Raw genomic sequence first — 19955 nt, forward strand, 5'->3', positions numbered from 1 at the left:
TTGATGTATAAACTTCATGAAAACTACTTAAGGATTGTTATTTGCTATTACATTACCTTTTACATTGTGCATCTCTCAGACTAAATTCATCAAATGTGAATGGAATCTTGGAAATGCTAATGAAGGACTTAATGGCTGTAACAGGAAATGCTCATTTCAAAGCAAGAGATGGTAGAGGAGTAAAGACACTTTTCACATTGCTTTCTCTATGGAAAAGCTATAAATATGAAGCAAAAAAAGGATACAGCATCTCTGAACTATTTGAGCATTCATAGGGAAACATTCCAGATGCAAAACAGAGATCCCCAAAGTTATTTTGGGTAACCCTGGGAAATTTATGGAAAACTAGCAGATTATAACATCTCTACTATCATTTTGGATTTACAAACTTAGATTCACCTGTTAATGTATTTTACCTGCTTTAGCCTCTCAATAACTCACTTCTTTTTCTTAGCTAATAAACCTTTAGTTAGTTTACAAGAACAATTGGCTGCCAGAGTTGTCTTTGATGTGAGACAGAGTATCCATTGACCTAGGGTAAATGACTGACCCTTTGGGGTTGGGAGTAGCCTGATGTGGTCTGATTTTTGGTTTTAATAACCTTTTATCACTAGGTTCAGTTTGCCTGGGTGGCAAGACAGGCTGCAGGGTCTCGGGGGACTGTCTGTGACTCCATGGCAATACTGGTATAGTGATCCCGGAGTGCACATTTGTTATTGGCTTGGTGAAATCTAATTATAGACTATACCACTAGTTTGGGGTGTCTGCCCGTGTTTTCCGACAGTCTCACCTGAGATTGGCTTGGTTTTACCTCCCGAAAATTCAGTAGTATATGGAGTAGGTAACTGGTGATATTAATTTGACATTACATAAGCATAATTGTTCTGAATTAGTGCAAACGGTTTGAGACATGGAAAAAATTCATTTAAATGAGTTGACATTAAATGGACTCAACTGTATCCTACAATACATTTCAGGAGACCCTCCTGCTTTCCAGAAAAGCAGAAATCTAGATATAGAAGTTTTAACACTGTACCTTTGTTGGGGCTCTGTAGCAGGACACTGGTATCCACTGCTTTTTCTGATTGACAAGCAGAAGGGCTATTATAAGAACCAGGGCTGTCATGATGGGAACCGTCACCCAGGCAACGGAGTTGAGAGATGTATCTTCACTGGAGTGCAGTCCAATGCCTTCTCTGAAATCTCCTTGAAGATGACTCATGTCTGAAAGAGTGAGCATTTGTTAGCCACAAAAAAATTTACGTGCTCCTTTTCTGTCTTGACCATAAACAAGAATAGGATTATGGAAGTACCAGCGTCAGTTCTATGGCCTTGTATTTATTTATTTTTTTTGGTTAACCATATCCTGAAATTTTACCCTATTGATATTTAGGGACAGGGTCACGCTTGTGTGTTCTCTCATTTGTTATTAGCCACAGTTTTTTGTAGCCAGAATAATGATTTCCGCATATTTTCAAGTAACTATTCCATATGAAGTGGATTTTTATCTTTTGGTGGTCCTATTAATACTATGTCATTCCACCAGTTGTGATTTATGAAGCCATCATTTTTCTATGATCATGTTTATTTATAGTAGATCTTTCACTGTCTTGTTTTCTCCTTTCAATGTGGTGGCTGTTCTCCAAGAGCTGATTCTTTTCTCAGCTTCTCCTATATGAGATTCCAGCTTAATTACCTATTTTTGATCATACTGTAAAAACTACCTCACAGTAGTGCTGTAACTATAAATACACTAAAGATTGCAAGGTGCTCTGGTTTTACAGTAATATGGAACATACATGTACATAAGACACAGATACTTATTTCTTCTAATATTATATCTGTTTTTCATTTCCCTTTTATATCTTTGAGGACCTGAGTTACAGTAAGCTCAGCACTTGTTCCTTGCAACACTTCAGTATCTTCAGGTTTCAGAGTGGTAGCCGTGTTAGTCTGTATCAGCAAAAACAACGAGGAATCCTTGTGGCACCTTAGAGACTAACAAATTTATTTGGGCATCAGCTTTCGTGGGCTAGAACCTACTTCATCAGATGCATGGAGTCCACTTCCTAGACACTACAGTGCTAATAAGCGATGGTCACACCACACAATCCATTGTCTACAGCCAAGCTCTAAGATAGAACCGTTTTTGCCCCGATCCCTCAGACAGAGACGAACACCTACAGGATCTCTATCAAGCATTCTTAAAACTACAATACCCACCTCATGAAGTGAAGAAACAGATTGACAGAGCCAGAAGGGTACCCAGAAGTCACCTACTACAAGACAGGCCCAACAAAGAAAGTAACAGAACACCACTAGCCGTCACATACAGCCCCCAACTAAAACCTCTCCAGCGCATCATCAAGGATCTACAACCTATCCTGAAGGACGATCCCTCACTCTCACAGACCTTGGGAGACAGGCCAGTCCTCACTTACAGACAGCCCCCAAACCTGAAGCAAATACTCACCAGCAACTACATACCACACAACAAAAACACCAACCCAGGAACCAAACCCTGCAACAAACCCCGTTGCCAACTCTGTCCACATATCTATTCAAGAGACACTATCATAGGACCTAACCACATCAGCCACACTATCAGGGGCTTGTTCACCGGCACATCTACCAATGTGATATATGCCATCATGTGCCAGCAATGCCCTTCTGCCATGTACATTGCCAAACAGGACAGTCTCTACGCAAAAGAATATATGGACACAAATCTGACATCAGGAATTATAAAATTCAAAAACCAGTAGGAGAACACTTCGATCTCCCTGGTCACTCAATAACAGACCTAAAAGTGGCAATTCTTCAACAAAAAAATTTCAAAAACAGACTCCAATGTGAAACTGCAGAACTGGAATTAATTTACAAACTGTACACCATCAAATTAGGCCTGAATAAAGACTGGGAGTGGTTGGGTCATTACAAAACCTAAACCTAATTTCCCCCATACTAATTTCCCCCTTCTGTTACTCACACTTTCTTGTCAACTGTTTGAAATGGGACACTCATTACCACTAAAAAAGTTATTTTTCCTCCCTTAGTATCCTACTGTTAATTCAATTGTCTCGTTAGATTGACCTCACACTTGGTAAGGCAACTTCCATCTTTTCATGTATTTATACCTGCTCCTGTATTTTCCACTCCATGCATCTGATGAAGTGGGTTCTAGCCCATGAAAGCTTATGCCCAAATAAATTTGTTAGTCTCTAAGGTGCCACAAGGACTCCTCATTGTTTTTTCAGTCTCTTCAGACACTGAATCTATGTCTTTTGTGGCCATTTTCCTCCAATTTTCCTATTGCCCTTTTAAGGCAAAAACTAATTTATGCTGTTTTTTCCTTAAATAATTTTTGCTTCTTGATGTCCCTTTCCTCTGGGTTGATTAATACAGAAATTTTGGTGCCTTCACAGACTCTGGGATGTTTATTTAGCAGAATTTTTATTGGAGTAGCCTTGAGGCTCACCTCAGGTGCATTCTTTCAATCTAGGCACATACTGGAAAAAATGGTTACTTTCCTTACAGTAACTGTGATTCTTCAAGATGGTCTGTGCATGTGGAATCCACTCATGGCATGCAGGTGCCCCTACACAGGAGATCAGACATTTTTTCTCTAGCAATGTCCTCTAGGGGTCGCACATGCATATCCCTATCCTCTTGTGCTCCTCCTCCCAAGAGCAGAATGACCCCAAATACTAACAAATTTTTTTGTTGCCCTGAGTGTCAATAATAAAATACGATCTGCAGGGATGGAGGGTAGATTGTGGGATCCACATAAACAGACCATCTAGAACAGGGGTTCTCAGACTTTTGAAGTGGTGACCCCTTTCACATAGAAAGCCTCTGAGTGCGACCCCCCTTATACATTAAAAATGCTTTTGTATATATTTAACACCATTATAAATGCTGGATGCAAAGCGGGGTTTGGGGTGGAGGCTGACAGCTCGCGACCCCTCACGTAATAACCTCATGACCCCCTGAGGGGTCCCAACCCCCAGTTTGAGAACCCCTGATCTAGAAGAACCACAGTTACTGTAAAGGTGAGTAACCATTGTTGTTTCTTCTTCAAGCTCTTATACATGTGGATCCCACTAATGGTGTCTAGCAAGCAGTTCAACACCTTAGGGGGGAGCGAGGAATTTACTGGAACAAAGATTGTAGGACTGCTCTTACAATTCGAGTGTTCACTCTTGATGATGCCTCTAACGAGTAGTGTCTAGTAAGAATTTGAACTGAAGACCATGTAGCTGCTGTACATATTTCTATGAGAGGGAACATGTCATTGATGAAGTCAATGTTCTGGCAGAATGAGCTGAAATGTTTAAAGGAGGATTCAGTTTAATAATCTCATAAGCTACTCTCATACAGCTCACACAATCCATTTAGACTCTGGAAGATGCAGATTTGCCCTTAGCTCTGCCACTATATGCTATAAACAATCTAAGAATTGACCTAAAAGTCTCATTCTGTTCAAGTAATATAAAAGAGCTCTTTTAAGATCTAAGGTATTAAGCTTTATTTCTGCTGAAATTACAGGATCTAGGGGAGAAAACTGGTAGGTGACTATACTGGTTATTATAAAAATGCCAAACCATCTTTGGAACGAGTTTAGGACATGGTCTGAATGAGACTATCAGCATGAAAAACAATGTACGGAAAGTTCAACATAAGAGCTTGGATTTCACTAACTCTATGGGCAGAAGTAATATCTAATAAAGTAGTAACTCCAAATAGACAGCATTTCAGAAATCCAATCTGGAGATAAGAAGGCATGGTTAATTATTGCTATCTGAACATGGAGAAGCAGCTCACAATCCCACAGTATCTCCAAGTATCAAAAGGGAGACAACATCTCTCAGATGAGGGAGTGAATAAATATAGACTTTGCTATTTTCTTTTGATATTTTCCCCAGCGTACCAGTGTTCCCTCTACATTATTGGTGTTGTATTTCGGCATGCTAGCTCTTATCCAGGCCTAACCATAGTGAAGACACTGGGAAAGCTGGGACCAACTCTATCATCTAGGTATGATGAAAAGAGATATAGAGATGAGTGTCACCTGCAAACCAGATCCTGCATTCCAGGACACACTACTATTATTTTTAGTGGCCTCAGATATATATTGAACAGATGGGGTGACAACACTTGACCCTAGCCAAGAGAACTTTGAGGGCTGATGAATAACAGCTCTTGATCTTCTCAAACCGAAAAGAATGAAGTCACTCAAGAGCAAATCCTGAGCTTGCCAGATCCACACACAAGTAACAATAACTCAGTCAACTACAATCAAAGACAGAGCTGATACGTCTCAAAGAATTAGTATGGACATCTTTACTGCCAAAGGGAGATGATCGACCAATGCAAACAGCGCAGCCTCGATACTATACACAGATCTAAAATGATGCAGACAGTCAAGAAAATCTGAGGACCCCAGATATCACCAGAGTTGCTCTGCTACTATTTTCTCGGTAATTTTCAAAAAAAGAAAGAAAACACACAAGGAAATATGATAATGGGAGAGATTCTAAGCTCAACAGATGCTTCTTTAAGGTATACTGATACCATGTCCTCCTGAAAATAAATATTGATGATCTCCTCTGACAACAAATCTAGTATCTCTCTGCTGAACTTCCCCAGCCAAAGATGATATGGGTCTAAAATGACTTTTTAATCACAGTACAAAACAAGGACACACTTGTGGCAACATTTTGCATGAGTATTTCATGACCCTAAAGAGAAAGTTCACCTTAAAAAAAACGTGTGTGCAGATGTTGCTACTGCCAGTTTCTGACTGACGAGCAACATGTGTATATTTCTTAGAGTGGAGGTTTATTCCAGTAATTTAGTGTTCAGAATTCTGTTTCCCATAAAGCACCAAAACAAGTGTCTATAAACATTCAACTTGAGCAAAAGAACTGCTTTAGTAGTGTCTACACTCATTTGACTTTTCATTCCAAACACTGTTCATCACACTAGACACTTGTTCCATTGGATTATCTGCCTCCGTGGTAGCAGCACAGTGCCTGGGGGAGACAAATGCCAACAGTCCAATGGAACAAGTGTCTTGTGGACGCTGCTGAACACATACTCTTCAGCATTCAATGCAGCAATTGCTATGTGCACATCACATGGCTTCCTGTAAAGCCAAACAACTCTCTTAAATTATATTGGTAATTTAACCTCTATATCATAACATCCGCCAAGTACTGATCATTAAAACCACATATTTAAAAACAAAAAAAATCTCCCACCCTAATGGGGGAAGGAGAGAGATACAGTACAGAAATCTGTTCATTTTAATACATTTATAAGGTGCTGGCACTATGATGATGGTTGCAAGAACCTAGACAACCATCTATTTTTGATTATTAAGGGTCCAGTTGTGTCACACTTCCCAAGAGGATACTGCCATTGATTTTATTACTACTCTTATGAGTAAATCTACTTAATGTGAACAAGGGTGGTAGAATCAGACTGATAGTATTTAAGACGACACTTCAAAACTATTTTTATTGGTTTACTTTGTTTTGTAACCAAGTGTTACATATATTAGAATCTCGTTAATATTACACATTGGAACTCACTTTAAATGTTTATTTTGCTGCTTTAAAATAAAAAAAATATTGAAGGATGGGCATGCATTCATAGATTCTAGGGCTGGAAGGGACCTCGAGAGGTCATCGAGTCCAGTCCCCTGCCCTCATGGCAGGACCAAATACTGTCTAGACCATCCCTGATAGACATTTATCTAACCTACTCTTAAATATCTCCAGAGATGGAGATTCCACAACCTCCCTAGGCAATTTAGTCCCGTGTTTAACCACCCTGACAGTTAGGAACTTTTTCCTAATGTCCAACTTAAACCTTCCTTGCTGCAGTTTAAGCCCATTGCTTCTTGTTCTATCCTTAGAGGCTAAGATGAACAAGTTTTCTCCCTCCTCCTTATGACACACTTTTAAATACCTGAAAACTGCTATCATGTCCCCTCCTAGTCTTCTCTTTTCCAAACTAAACAAACCCAATTCTTTCAGCCTTCCTTCATAGGTCATGTTCTCTAGACCTTTAATCATTCTTGTTGCTCTTCTCTAGACCCTCTCCAATTTCTCCACATCTTTCTTGAAATGCAGTGCCCAGAACTGGACACAATACTCCAGTTGAGGCCTAACCAGCGCAGAGTAGAGCAGAAGAATGACTTCTTGTGTCTTGCTCACAACACACCTGTTAATGCATCCCAGAATCATGTTTGCTTTTTTTGCAACAGCATCACACTGTTGACTCATATTTAGCTTGTGGTCCACTATAACCTCTAGATCCCTTTCTGCCGTACTCGTTCCTAGACAGTCTCTTCCCATTCTGTATGTGTGAAACTGACTGTTTCTTCCTAAGTGGAGCACTTTGCATTTGTCTCTATTAAACTTCATCCTGTTTACCTCAGACCATTTCTCCAATTTGTCCAGATCATTTTGAATTATGACCCTAACCTCCAAAGCAGTTGCAATCCCTCTCAGTTTGGTATCATCTGCAAACTTAATAAGCGTACTTTCTATGTCATTATCTAAGTCGTTGAAGATATTGAACAGAGCCAGTCCCAAAACAGACCCCGGCGGAACCCCACCCGTTATACCTTTCCAGCAGGATTGGGAACCATTAATAACTACTCTCTGAGTACGGTTATCCAGCCAGTTATGCACCCACCTTATAGTAGCCCCATCTAAGTTGTATTTGCCTAATTTATTGATAAGAATATCATGCAAGACCATATCAAATGCCTTACTAAAGTCTAGGTATACCAGATCCACCGCTTCTCCCTTATCCACAAGACTCGTTATCCTATCAAAGAAAGCGATCAGATTGGTTTGACATGATTTGTTCTTTACAAATCCATGCTGGCTATTCCCTATCACCTTACCACCTTCCAAGTGTTTGCAGATGGTTTCCTTAATTACTTGCTCCATTATCTTCCCGAGCATAGAAGTTAAACTAACTGGTCTGTAGTTTCCTAGGTTGTCTTTATTTCCCTTTTTATAGATGGGCACTATATTTGCCCTTTTCCAGTCTTCTGGAATCTCTCCTGTCTCCCATGATTTTCCAAAGATAATAGCTAGAGGCTCAGATACCTCCTCTGTTAGCTCCTTGAGTATTCTAGGATGCATTTCATCAGGTCCTGGTGACTTGCAGGCATCTAACTTTTCTAAGTGATATTTAACTTGTTCTTTTTTTATTTTATCTTCCAAACCTACCCCCTTCCCATTAGCATTCATGATGTTAGGCATTCCTTCAGACTTCTCGGTGAAGACCGAAACAAAGAAGTCATTGAGCATCTCTGCCATTTCCAAGTTTCCTGTTACTGTTTCTCCCTCCTCACTGAGCAGTGGACCTACCCTGTCCTTGGTCTTCCTCTTGCTTCTAATGTATTGAAAAGTCTTCTTGTTTCCCTTTATTCCTGTAGCTAGTTTGAGCTCATTTTGTGCCTTTGCCTTTCTAATCTTGCCCCTGCATTCCTGTGTTGTTTGCCTATATTCATCCTTTGTATTTTGTCCTTGTTTCCACTTTTTATATGACTCCTTTTTATTTTTTAGATCATGCAAGATCTCGTGGTTAAGCCAAGGTGGTCTTTTGCCACATTTTCTATCTTTCCTACCCAGCGGAATAGCTTGCTTTTGGGCCCTTAATAGTGTCCCTTTGAAATACTGCCAACTCTCCTCAGTTGTTTTTCCCCTCAGTCTTGATTCCCATGGGACCTTACCTATCAGCTCTCTGAGCTTACCAAAATCCGCCTTCCTGAAATCCATTGTCTCTATTTTACTGTACTCCCTTCTATCCTTCCTTAGAATTATGAACTCTACGATTTCATGATCACTTTCACCCAAGCTGCCTTCCACTTTCAAATTCTCAATGAGTTCCTCCCTATTTGTTAAAATCAAATCTAGAACAGCTTCCCCCCTAGTAGCTTTTTCAACCTTCTGAAATAAAAAGTTCCTGACATAATGAAATATTTCAGGCATTCTGCTTCTAGTACAGAATGCTAGATTGAATTATTTCTGGTTTTTATCCTACAGAAATTATGTCTAGATCTTATCTAAATATTCTGCAAGCTTATCAAAAAGATGGCTCATTTACACCTTTACTTTCTTCCCAGGACAAATGGATGTGCTAAGACATGCGGAGTAATCACAGACCTAATAGAGTACAATTACCAATCTCTGCCAGATCTCACCTCTGTGGAGATGGACAATGTCATTTTCACTGGGTGTAGGCCAAATTGGTGCTTCTAGTTCAGCATCTCCTCGATGATTTGTCTTCTCAATGGGGATGTTGGTGGGCTCAGGTACATACATCTCTGCAAGATGAGATAAATATTTTTCACAATCCACCGAATCAGCATTTTGCGGTACCTATCAACGGATGCTGGGCTCTTAATTCAGAAAATATTTCTTGTGGATTGTTGTTCTTATTGGTGGTTCAGGAGTTATCATTATGGTTATAGAATTTTTTATCTGCTATGACATTTATTTACTGAGTACATTTAGAAAGTTATTGTTTGTGCAATGGATTTTCCTATCTTTTAATTAATTTCATAAAGTACAGAATACCAATGGTTGCTACCAGTACTACTATGCCAACGTAAACTGAATGGGACAGTCCTGTATTAAATTTTTCAAGTAAAATATCTTTTCATAATACATAATATATTTGGTAAGATTCTCTAGTACAATTTGGTCCCTTTGTGCTGCTCTAGTGGCATAAAAGGCCAAGAAAGCAGCTGGATCTCTGCAGCTGGTGTAGGGTTGCATGACTGGCTCCTATTACCAACTTTTTTGCAGCCCCCTTTGTACGGGCATGGCTGAAGTTCTCTGACTGGCAAATAGCCTCTTGGAGGTTAACAGCTTGCATAGGTAAGAACAGCTGTAATGAACTGCTATAAGAAGCCAGGCCAGATTCAGAAAGCTGCACCAAACTTCTTTGGTTCCATTATGTGCATGGCTGAGAAACTATCCCATTACATGTAAGTTACAATTAAAAGTACTCATATAAGCAACTTAAAATGTTATTAATAAAAATAATTTGAAACAATATCCCAGATTTGTGGAGCACCAGAAACATTAGGCAACAGTAGAGTCTACAGAGGAATCAAAATATTTCCTCTCACTTCACAAATGCATTTCATTTATCTAATAATTTAATGAAAGGTCATTCAGAGAGAACAATGGCAAAACAGTTAATCTTTGAGTTAACAGTCCTTCCCCAGAACATGTGAAATTTGAACTATACTGTTGTGCACTACTTTCTTATCTGTAGTGAGTATGCAGTTTCCTGAGTTGTTCTCCTGTGTCTCTCTGTCTCTTATGACATAAGCAACAACTCCTGTTATCCTTTGCATATGTTGCTCAATGTGAATCAACATTCAAATCGAGTACAATAATCTGTGCCTGATTATAGCCTCTGACAACAGTATAACTTGTAAAATTTAGGACCATGGTTTTATTACCTGGACACATGGGACAGCAACTTCCCTCAACGTTGATGGGTTCTACACAGGGGAGAGGGGGGCAACTGACAGTGGAGCAAAGGGTCTGACCCTGCAGGCAGTAGCAGTGTGTGCAGCTGTCAATGTCCCAACGTTCCTCATCTGCATATGTTTTTCCACTAAAGTGACACACCACCTTCTTTGGTATTGTATCTTCTGTTGAAAAAAATAATTGCTATGATGACTTGATATGGCAAAATATAAACATATTAAAAAAATCCAATGATTTCTTAAATTTCTTAAAAATTTAAACCCATATCCATTGACTACGTAACGCATAAGTTATGACAGTAAAATGTGAAAATACCAGACGCTTTGCAAAAATTTTGCAGTTTCATTACCAGTCCAGTTTCATATGTACAAGCAAAAAAAAACAACAAAAAACAGAAAATTTCACAATTTAATATTGTGTTAATTAAATTCAACATATTCCCATTCCTCTTTCAGTTACCTTGCATGTATGCATCAGACCCATTTTGACACTAACAGAGTGCAATGTTATAGACAAAACAAATATTTTATAAGTAAAACACTAACAGTATTAATATTTTCACAATAAAATAATTGCTCCATTTTCAGTGATACGAGTTTGTTTTTCTTCCACTTTGTGAGAGAATTAGAGTGTATGAAAATACAGATAATTTTCCAGGTTACCTTTAAGAATAGGTTTCACTTGATATGCATCAGAAACTTAGGAGTTTAGGCACTGTTTTGATTATTTTAAGATTTTTCACACACACACTGTTAAAATTTAAAATTGATAAAAATTAAAAAATGCTGAAAAATAAACATCAATATTATCCAGCAAAATGATAAAAATAAAAATTGAATGTTGCCAAACAAAACCAAAGGATATGGCATTGCACAGAGTGCTTTGGAGGGAGAGGACTCAGAGTGGATCCCATTTCATGGAATTAACACAAAGAAAATGTTGAAGAGCAGTGATGCTAGAGCTCATGAATTGGTAAAGTAAATGAGTGAATAGAAGTCCTAATGAAGGATTAGCCTCAATGTTTTTTTCATTCATGTGGATTCCATCTCAACTGAAACTTGAACCAGGAGGAGACAGATGGAGGCCATTGCTCCTAGGTCAGGAGTCTTCGGGTACGTCTACACTACGAGATTAATTCGAATTTAGATAATTCGAATTTGGGAAACAGATTGTATAAATTCGATTGTGCGCGGCCACACTAAGCACATTAATTCAGTTTTTAATCACATTAATTCGGTGGTGTGCGGCCACACTACCCCATTAATTTTAACCACATTAATTCGGTGGTGTGCGGCCACACTACCCCTAATTCGAATTTACAAAATCGATTTTGGTGCTACTCCGCTCATCGGGGTGGAGTACAGAAATCGATTTTAAGCGCCCTTTAATTCGAAGTAACTGGCTCCGTTGTGTGGATGGGTTAAGGATTAATTCGGATTAACGCAGCTAAATCCGAATTAAAGTGGTAGTGTAGACCAGGATTTCAATGCAGTGGGAGCTGGGAAGAAAGAAGCAGTAGGGGATCCATGTTCAAAAATGCAACCCTACCTTCCGATGATGAAAGTAAGCAGGAGCGGTCATGAAAGATGGGGTGCACAGCTCCAACTACCTCTTCTCACAGCTTCCATTGGCCCCAGTAAAAGACATTTGTCTGAACCAGCCATTAATCAAATGCACAAAACCATGCCAAAAATAAGCGCAAGACAACCTTATTTATCTTCTCTCTCATCTTATAGCTCTCCATTTCTCTCCTATAAGCAAGAGGGAGGTTCTCAATGGGAAATAACAGTCTCTCTACATAAGAAAGAAGAATGCTTAACATGGAAGGTGAATTTGGGAAAAGGGCAAGATGTATGGAAAAAGTAATAGAAAAGTCAGAGGAAAGGATGCAGGGCCTGCAAAACTTGTAACTATACTAAATATGGATGTCTAAAAGCCATCATGCTCTGGATCCAAAAATAAAAATGATGAAAAACAGAATGTGGAACCTCTGCTTTGAGAGTTCCAACAATTGAGGAAGATACTAACCCTGCAGATTTTGCCTACCAAATTCTCTCTCAACTGTGGGATAAAAATACTAAGGAGGACTGTACAGCAAGAGATGCTTTAGAGAAGTGCTCAGGAAGTCATCTAAAAGCAGAATAACAGGAAGCATGTGAAAGCCACATTTTCAAATATAAACAAAGAAAAGCTACTGAAAGCTGCCAAAAAGAGCAAGACATATTTTATAAATGTTCCAGGTTTTTGTTTTTCCCAGATGTCTGCCCCACCATTCATACTAGTAGTAGTGAGGAAGGAATTTGGAAACAAAAGGAACAAAAAAATTTCTATACAGTCTTTTATATAGCCAAACTTCTATATTAGGGAACTTTATGTTAGTGAACATGCTCCTAGAGTCCGTGAGACCAAGTAATTAATTGCACACACAGTGCAAAGAACACAAAATAATGGAAAACAATAGAAATATATTTATCTACAGTCTCCATAAAAAACACTTTCTGACAGAAAATATACTATAGTAAGTTGGTATGAGAAAATAAGTCATCACTCGGAGACTATGTTTGAGCAGTAATTGAAATTTTGCTTTTATATTGTGGATTGAATTGTTGTTACAAAAAGGGAAATTAGCAGGTCATAACTGCTCTCAAATTTAGGTATTTGCAACCGAAACAGAGGAACATTGTGTTAGTACATAGGAATTTGAAAGTAAAATTGACTATGAAGTGACAAATTAAATTAAAACTAGCTAGACTATTTCCTTTGCCAAGATAAGAGAAACGTAAAAAGTTTACAAGCAGCATATATAACAAAGAGTAACTTAGATACCTAAGTATCAGAGGAGTAGCTGTGTTAGTCTGGATCTGTAAAAAGCGACAAAGAGTCCTGTGGCATCTTATAGACTAACAGACGTATTGGGTAGCAGATGGCAAATGATGATTTCTTTAAATGGCTCTGCTTTAGCTGCAAACAAACTACAATTTGGGGGCACCTATGCAGAAATATCATGCCATGAACAAGGTGAAGTGATACAGTCCTTTGCATGGCATTGGTCAGAAAGCACTTACAATATTTTAGTCAGTTTTGTGACCCTCATTTCCAGGAAGAAGTGGAGAAAAATACAGAGGGAATTCAAAGAAATGCAACAAAAAATTGAGGGGCTGTAGGAACTGATGTTTCAGCAGATATGGCTCATTTTACCCATCTATATAAATAGGTATAATAATATTTATCTCAATCATAGGGGTATGTTGAGTGTGGTTTTGAAATATTTTGATACTTAATAACAATACTATTAATATATAGCACTTCACTTCTTCAATTTGCTGTAGAACATTAGGTAATCCTTGAATATAAGGTGTTATAATGTTTTATGACATACAAAAATTAACTACAGCAAAAGTATGTTATTTGGAGTGCAAAGTTAAGCACTGAAAAGATGGAAATATCAGGTTTACAGTTGCCCTTCAGATTTCTAGTGCTTGAGTTACAGGTCTTACTATCTTGGCTAGCAGCAGGAGAAAGCTGTTATTTGGAAGGGAGGGATGGGCTGCTAGGACCAGATACTGGGTCTTGGAGGGTGGTGGTGGGAAGCCTGGCCCATCTCTCTCTCTCTCCTCTTCTGCTTTCCCCATTTACCATATGGAGTTCAGGGATATCCAGCCACATCTGGTTTTCCCCAAAGCGGGGGATGGCCCCAGCAGGCCATTTGCTAGATCTAAGATAGTTGGAGGGAGCCTAGCCTGGCTCTCCCTTGCCCAGTTGGTCCAGCAGCTTCCAAGCATTTTTCTCCAGATACAACTTGCATTTTTCCATGTTGACTCATTTTTCTAGCTATATTTCTAACCTATTTTTATTCCTTCATAAAATGTCTCTATCCTCTACGAGTTTTCACAATAATTTAGCATTATCTACAGTTGTATTTAATATGCTGCTTATATCCTTTTACATATTATTACAGAAGATATTAAATACAACCATGATGGATTTCTCTTTAATGTTTTCATCAACTGTGATAAGTGACCAAGCTGTAAATTTTCAGAAGGGTGGTCTCCCATTTTTGGGTGCAAACTGCATCTGCATTTTTGTCCTACTAATTACCTCATTGTAGGTTCAAATCAGGTAGCTAGCGATTCAAATACTCAGATTTTTGCAGGCACAAACTGCACCAACACAAAAGGAGACTGTACCTCCGACTGACTGAAAATATCTCTCTTTATTCTTATTCCCAAGCAAAACTATTTTGTTTATTTGCTTACCTATACAATAAGGACAACACTGTCCTTTTCTCAAAACAGGTCTCTCACAGGATACTGGTGGGCAAGATTCAGAGTAGCAGCTAATCACACCATCCATGCAAATACAACTAGTACAGACATTGGGTTTCCAGGACTCAGCTGTCAGGAAAATATCTCCTTCATCATTTTTGCAGTAACTGGGCATGCTCTCGTTGCTCGATGAGGAAGGCTGAAGAGGTTCATCTAGAAATATGAATAGACAGATAAGCAGAAGTAAAGAACGGTTACTTACCTTAAAGTGACTGTGATTCTTTTCAGATCTTTTGTCCACATGACTCCACAATTGGTTTGCATGCATTCCATCCAAGAGATTGGATTCTTTTGGCCAGCAGCGTCCAATGGGGCTGCACCTGCGCACTAGATGTCCTTGCGTCTCCCCACCCGAGGACATATAGGATGGAGTGGGCCTAACTGTTGCTTAGTTCCTTCACCAATACAGAATTCCAGAACAGTAGGACTCCATAGTCACAGGGAAAGAAGGCAGGTCATGGTACCCATTTGGAGAACACATTTTGAAGAACCACAATTACCATAAGTTAAATAACCATTCTTTCTGCTTTGAGTACTTGTCCACATGGATGTCTGTTTGATGACTAATGGGCAGTTGTTTTTTGCTCAGGGGTGGGTGCTACTAGTCCTACTTCAATAAAGGCTACAGGACAGCCCTATCACAATAGATATCCTATCTGGAAGCCTCTGCGAAATGTGTGGCCTGAGTTCCATGTAGAGTAAGTGAGGATTTTTTTCTACTGACTTTGAGTCCCATTTTGGCAAAGGTTATTTGAGTCAAGTTGGTCACCTGCTGGGATGATCTTCCCTTCCACGACCTCTTATTGAGATATTGGCAGACCTGAATCCCTTGTGTCCTTTGCCTAAAGAAATAAGGCACTAACCGTGCCTATTGTTGAAGAGCACAGAAACATCAGAGGAGGGACATGTATTAAATTCCAGAGATCCAGAGATTTTGCTTCTGCCTTAGCAGATCGAATCCCAGTACCTGAGAGAAGGAGGGCTGAGCATTGAGCCTACTAACTACCTAAGGAAAATTAGTAAAATAAAATACAAAATTTTCTCTCATTTTTTAAGCCAACAGGCCAACTAAGAGTTAACTAACTACCTTCAACTATACTAACTAATCACTAACTCTAACTGCAACAGAGTCACAGAGAAGCAGGTGAACACTGCAGAGGTTTCATCTCCCTGCCATGGCTGCTAAGAAGGAAATGAGGGGCAGTTAGGCCTGCTCTGCCCTTTATGCCTTCTGGATGGGGGGGGGGGGTTCCCTAATGAAAACTGCTGGCCAAAGAAGTGGGATGTTGCATGCACTTGCACCAAGAATTGGGTTCATGTGCAGAAATAATCAGAGAAGAACAAGGCAGTGCCTGTCACTACAGCAGGTCAAAAAAATTTGCTGAAAAATTGACATAAAAAAATGAAGTTTAGTCAAAAATAAAATCCCTCTTTCCCCCACCCTGCAACATTTATTTTGTAAGAAAATATTTGCGCTTTCATTGAAAAAACAGAAAATGAAATTTAACACCATTTTTTTTTTTGGTTTTCAGTTGGTTTCATGTTTTCAATGAGAAACCAAAACTTTTTGTGGGGGAAAATATCACTTCCCAATTAGTTCTAATGTCCACTAACTTTGCAGTGTAACAGATATTCTCTGTAGAAACTCAAATGTATATAAGAACCCTATCAGGAATCAGGGCCTGCAGCAGAGCTAGTCTTTGGGCAACCTAGTGAGCACAGCTGGCTTGTTGTAGGTGGCCTGATTGGCTACACCACTGATAGATAGGAAGAGTCAGCAGACCAGCTCTTAAGCCCAGCAGCAGTTCAGTGGCTGTTCAAAGTATTTGCCAATGGTTGAAATAGCTCCTGTCCCTGCTTGTTTCCCAGCCTTGCTCCTGTCTTGTTCCTTCCTCCGACTCAGCCTTGCCCCTGCCTTGCCTCATTCCAGGTAACCCAGCTCTGACCCTTAGCTCTGATTCTTGTCTACTGACTCCTGCTCCAAGCACGAGGCCTGACTCCTGCTCCAAGCACGAGGCGTGATTGCCCATGTCTTCAGTCTCTGACAAACCCTGAGTTTGCTTTGCGAAACTGGAACTCATATTTGTTCATGGAGGAATCCAGGAGGTAGACTTTCCTGGCCTCTGTGCCTATGAAAATCTCCCCATGGGAACTTAAAGATAGTCTCCTAAGTCCATATCTGGACAGCTAAGTGACCTGACTTTCAGAAGTGCTAAGAAACCCAGAAGTGCCCCAGTGATGTCAATGAGAGCTGGTAGGTGTTCAACTCTTTTAAAAATCACCTATTGAGCTGCCGATATATAGACTTAGGAGGATAACTGTAGGCACCAGTTTTTTAAAATCTTGGCCAATGGAGGTTTGAGTAATTTGACACATCTTGGATAATGGGAGCTACAGGACCACTATTTCAGGGGTTCTCAAACTTCATTGCACCCTTCTGACAACAAAGTTACTACATGACCCCGGGAGGGGGGCAGAGTCCGAGTCCTGCCACTCCGGGCAGGGGGAAGAGGAGGCTGCAGCCCGAACCCCACAGTCCCAGGTGGGGTTGGAGCTAGGGCTTCAGCTTCCGCACTGGGTCCCAGCAAGTCTAATGCTGGCCCTGGCCACCCCATTAAAATTGGTTGCGACCTACTTTGGGGTCCCGACCCACAGTTTGACAACCGCTTCACTATTTGAACCAAAACTTTTGAAGTTTACCTACTTCTAAGCTCCTTACATTCTTTTATGTTAATACTCTTCTTTTCGCAAATCTCACAATTTACTAGTATTGGCAGACTTTGGGCTGGACTGCACTATAAAGAGCCAGCCATGCATTTGGGGAAGGAGGAGGATGAGAGAGGCTGCACTGCAGTTTGATCCCCTGGAGGAATTCTTGCTGACTCCTCAATCAGAATGATGCCCTGTAGTGGCAGCTCGGTCACCTTTAAAACAGGTGCAGTATGTGTTTCCGCTATGTCTGGCCCACTTTTCTGGCTGCTACAGAGGATTACAGCCCCTCAGTCCACACAGCTAAGGAAGGATGGTGGCACCATCAGCACAGAGCAGTGACTGTTTTTTGGTTACACTGTGGCTGGTCCCTGTATAAGGACATGAGGATTTGGGGGAAGGGAGGTTCCTTGTGACCTCTTTCCCTCTCTTCCACACCCATGTACAGTCAACCACAATCTAGTCCTTGTGTAACATGCTGTTTAATCTTATTCTCTCTTCCTTATCTTTTGTATGGGTATCAAATAAAACTAGGCCTACCTAAGCTAACTCTCTCTAATGCCAATGGCCATTTCCCCCTCATTTGAAATATTGCTGTTTATCATTAACCATTATGTTATACTCTATCAGCTGTTCTACAGCCAATTTTAATGAGTGTTCAATGTTAATATTCAAATAAAGTTTCATAAGGCATTATAAAACACACTTTACTAAAATCCACATAATATGTTTACTGTGCTCCATTTATCCACTAGTATAGGAAAACTTCAAAAACTTCATCAAATTTATCCAGCATGATTTGTTTTTTATAAACCCATTTGACTTATTGGTTCCATTAGCCTCTAGGTACTTACACATCTTTCTCTTTTCATAAATTACTGATTAAAGAGATCTATTAGGTTATCCCCCTGCCAACACAGTATTGTTATCTATAGTGTATTTGTGAGTGTTTTGTTCTGCTTGTTTTAAATGACTCAAGCGATGGGACTTCCATTACTTCCTATAGGAGACAATACCAATCTAATAGATATTACTGTTAGGAAATTTTTTCCTATCAAACTACACTTCCTTTACTCAAATCTATTCTATTTTCCCTTTTTGGCACTTATAGTCTTCTATACTTGTAGACAACTAGCCTAAACTCACTCACAGTTTGGCCAAGCTATGCATATTTAGCTCTTTTAATCCTTCATAAATCAGTCTCTTTGGTCCCTTATCCATTTTGATTACTTCTTCTCTGAATTCCCTCCAATTACTTTCAATGTTTCTTAATATTTCCTTCATTGTTTTAATAGGGATAGAAGTTAGATTTGCGAGACAGTATTTGTCAGGATTACTTCCTCATCCCCATCCAATCTTTTTGAAGACTGGGACAACGTTTGCACTTTTCCAATCCTCTGGTGCTTACCCTCACATAAAGTGAGTGCTATTGATAGCACTGCTCCTTACATAGAAAATATGCATCTATTACAGCATCTATTCATTTTTTTTTTTAAAAGTTCACAATGTTTTAAGCAGATATTGCTACAGAAGGTTTTGGACATCCTTCTCAAGAAACTGTCACGGATGATGGCTACAGGGATTGCTCCTGTGCAATCACAGAACCAGCAGTTGACTCTATTCAAGTCTACATATTTATTGCCAATTTCACAGGGTTTTTCAGAAGATCCAGAAAGGCCTATGCTGGTAACTGGTAGGTCATGCTTACCTGGGCACTGTGGACAGCACGAATCCTGCGTACGGATGGGGTTTTGACAAAGAAGAGGTGGACAGACTTCAGTCTCACACAGAACACGTCCACTATGGCATGTACACTGCGTGCAGGAATCAATATTCCATGTCTCTCCTTCTACAAAGTACTCTCCTCCTGGAGCATGGCAGATAGATGGACTGCTGAGCTCTGGCTTCTGCACAATAGATTCATCTAGGAAAAGAAGAGAATTAAAAGGCAAACAAATGAAAATATGTTGGGACTATCATCAATAAAATACAACCGTTGTGTATTACTTTTGGACTGTTATTTTGGATAATATAAATCATAAGAACAGTAACAAAGTCAAGTAAAGTTAGCTGAGAAAGCAGCTGTATAAATGAGATTATATGCGTATCATTATGGCAAAAGGTGGGAGAAATGAGACATCAGAGAAAGTAATACGAGACTAGACTTATTAAAAAATGCAAGCTAATATACATCCAAGAAGCCAATTAAACACGGGCACACAATGAAATAGCTGTAGAACAGGAGTTCTCAACCTTTTTTGAATCACACCCTGCCTTAGCAGTTTTTTAAAAACTTGGAGCACATCCCCTCCTCCTGCCTGGTCACTACAGTGAGAAAGATACAGCCTGGCACTCGGGCTCTCAATGCGACTCACTCAAATTTGCCCTG

The 19955-nt window shown here is 39.6% G+C and overlaps 1 protein-coding gene across 4 annotated transcripts in view; it reads right to left on the reverse strand.

Moving 5' to 3' along the window:
• CRIM1 (cysteine rich transmembrane BMP regulator 1) overlaps nucleotides 1-19955 on the reverse strand; it is a 287081-nt gene that overhangs the window by 7572 nt on the left and 259554 nt on the right. For all 4 annotated transcript variants that reach the window (XM_024209732.3, XM_024209734.3, XM_024209733.3 and 1 more), the window contains 5 exons: nucleotides 19275-19490; nucleotides 14789-15010; nucleotides 10502-10696; nucleotides 9230-9352; nucleotides 1037-1224 (listed from right to left, as the gene is read on the reverse strand). In XM_024209732.3, coding sequence (XP_024065500.2) covers nucleotides 1037-1224; nucleotides 9230-9352; nucleotides 10502-10696; nucleotides 14789-15010; nucleotides 19275-19490 — 944 coding nt within the window. The remainder of the gene's footprint in view (nucleotides 1-1036; nucleotides 1225-9229; nucleotides 9353-10501; nucleotides 10697-14788; nucleotides 15011-19274; nucleotides 19491-19955) is intronic.

This window comes from Terrapene carolina, unplaced genomic scaffold (assembly GCF_002925995.2).
Source record: "Terrapene carolina triunguis isolate 2854851 unplaced genomic scaffold, T_m_triunguis-2.0 Scaffold85, whole genome shotgun sequence".
NCBI lineage: Eukaryota > Metazoa > Chordata > Testudines > Emydidae > Terrapene > Terrapene triunguis.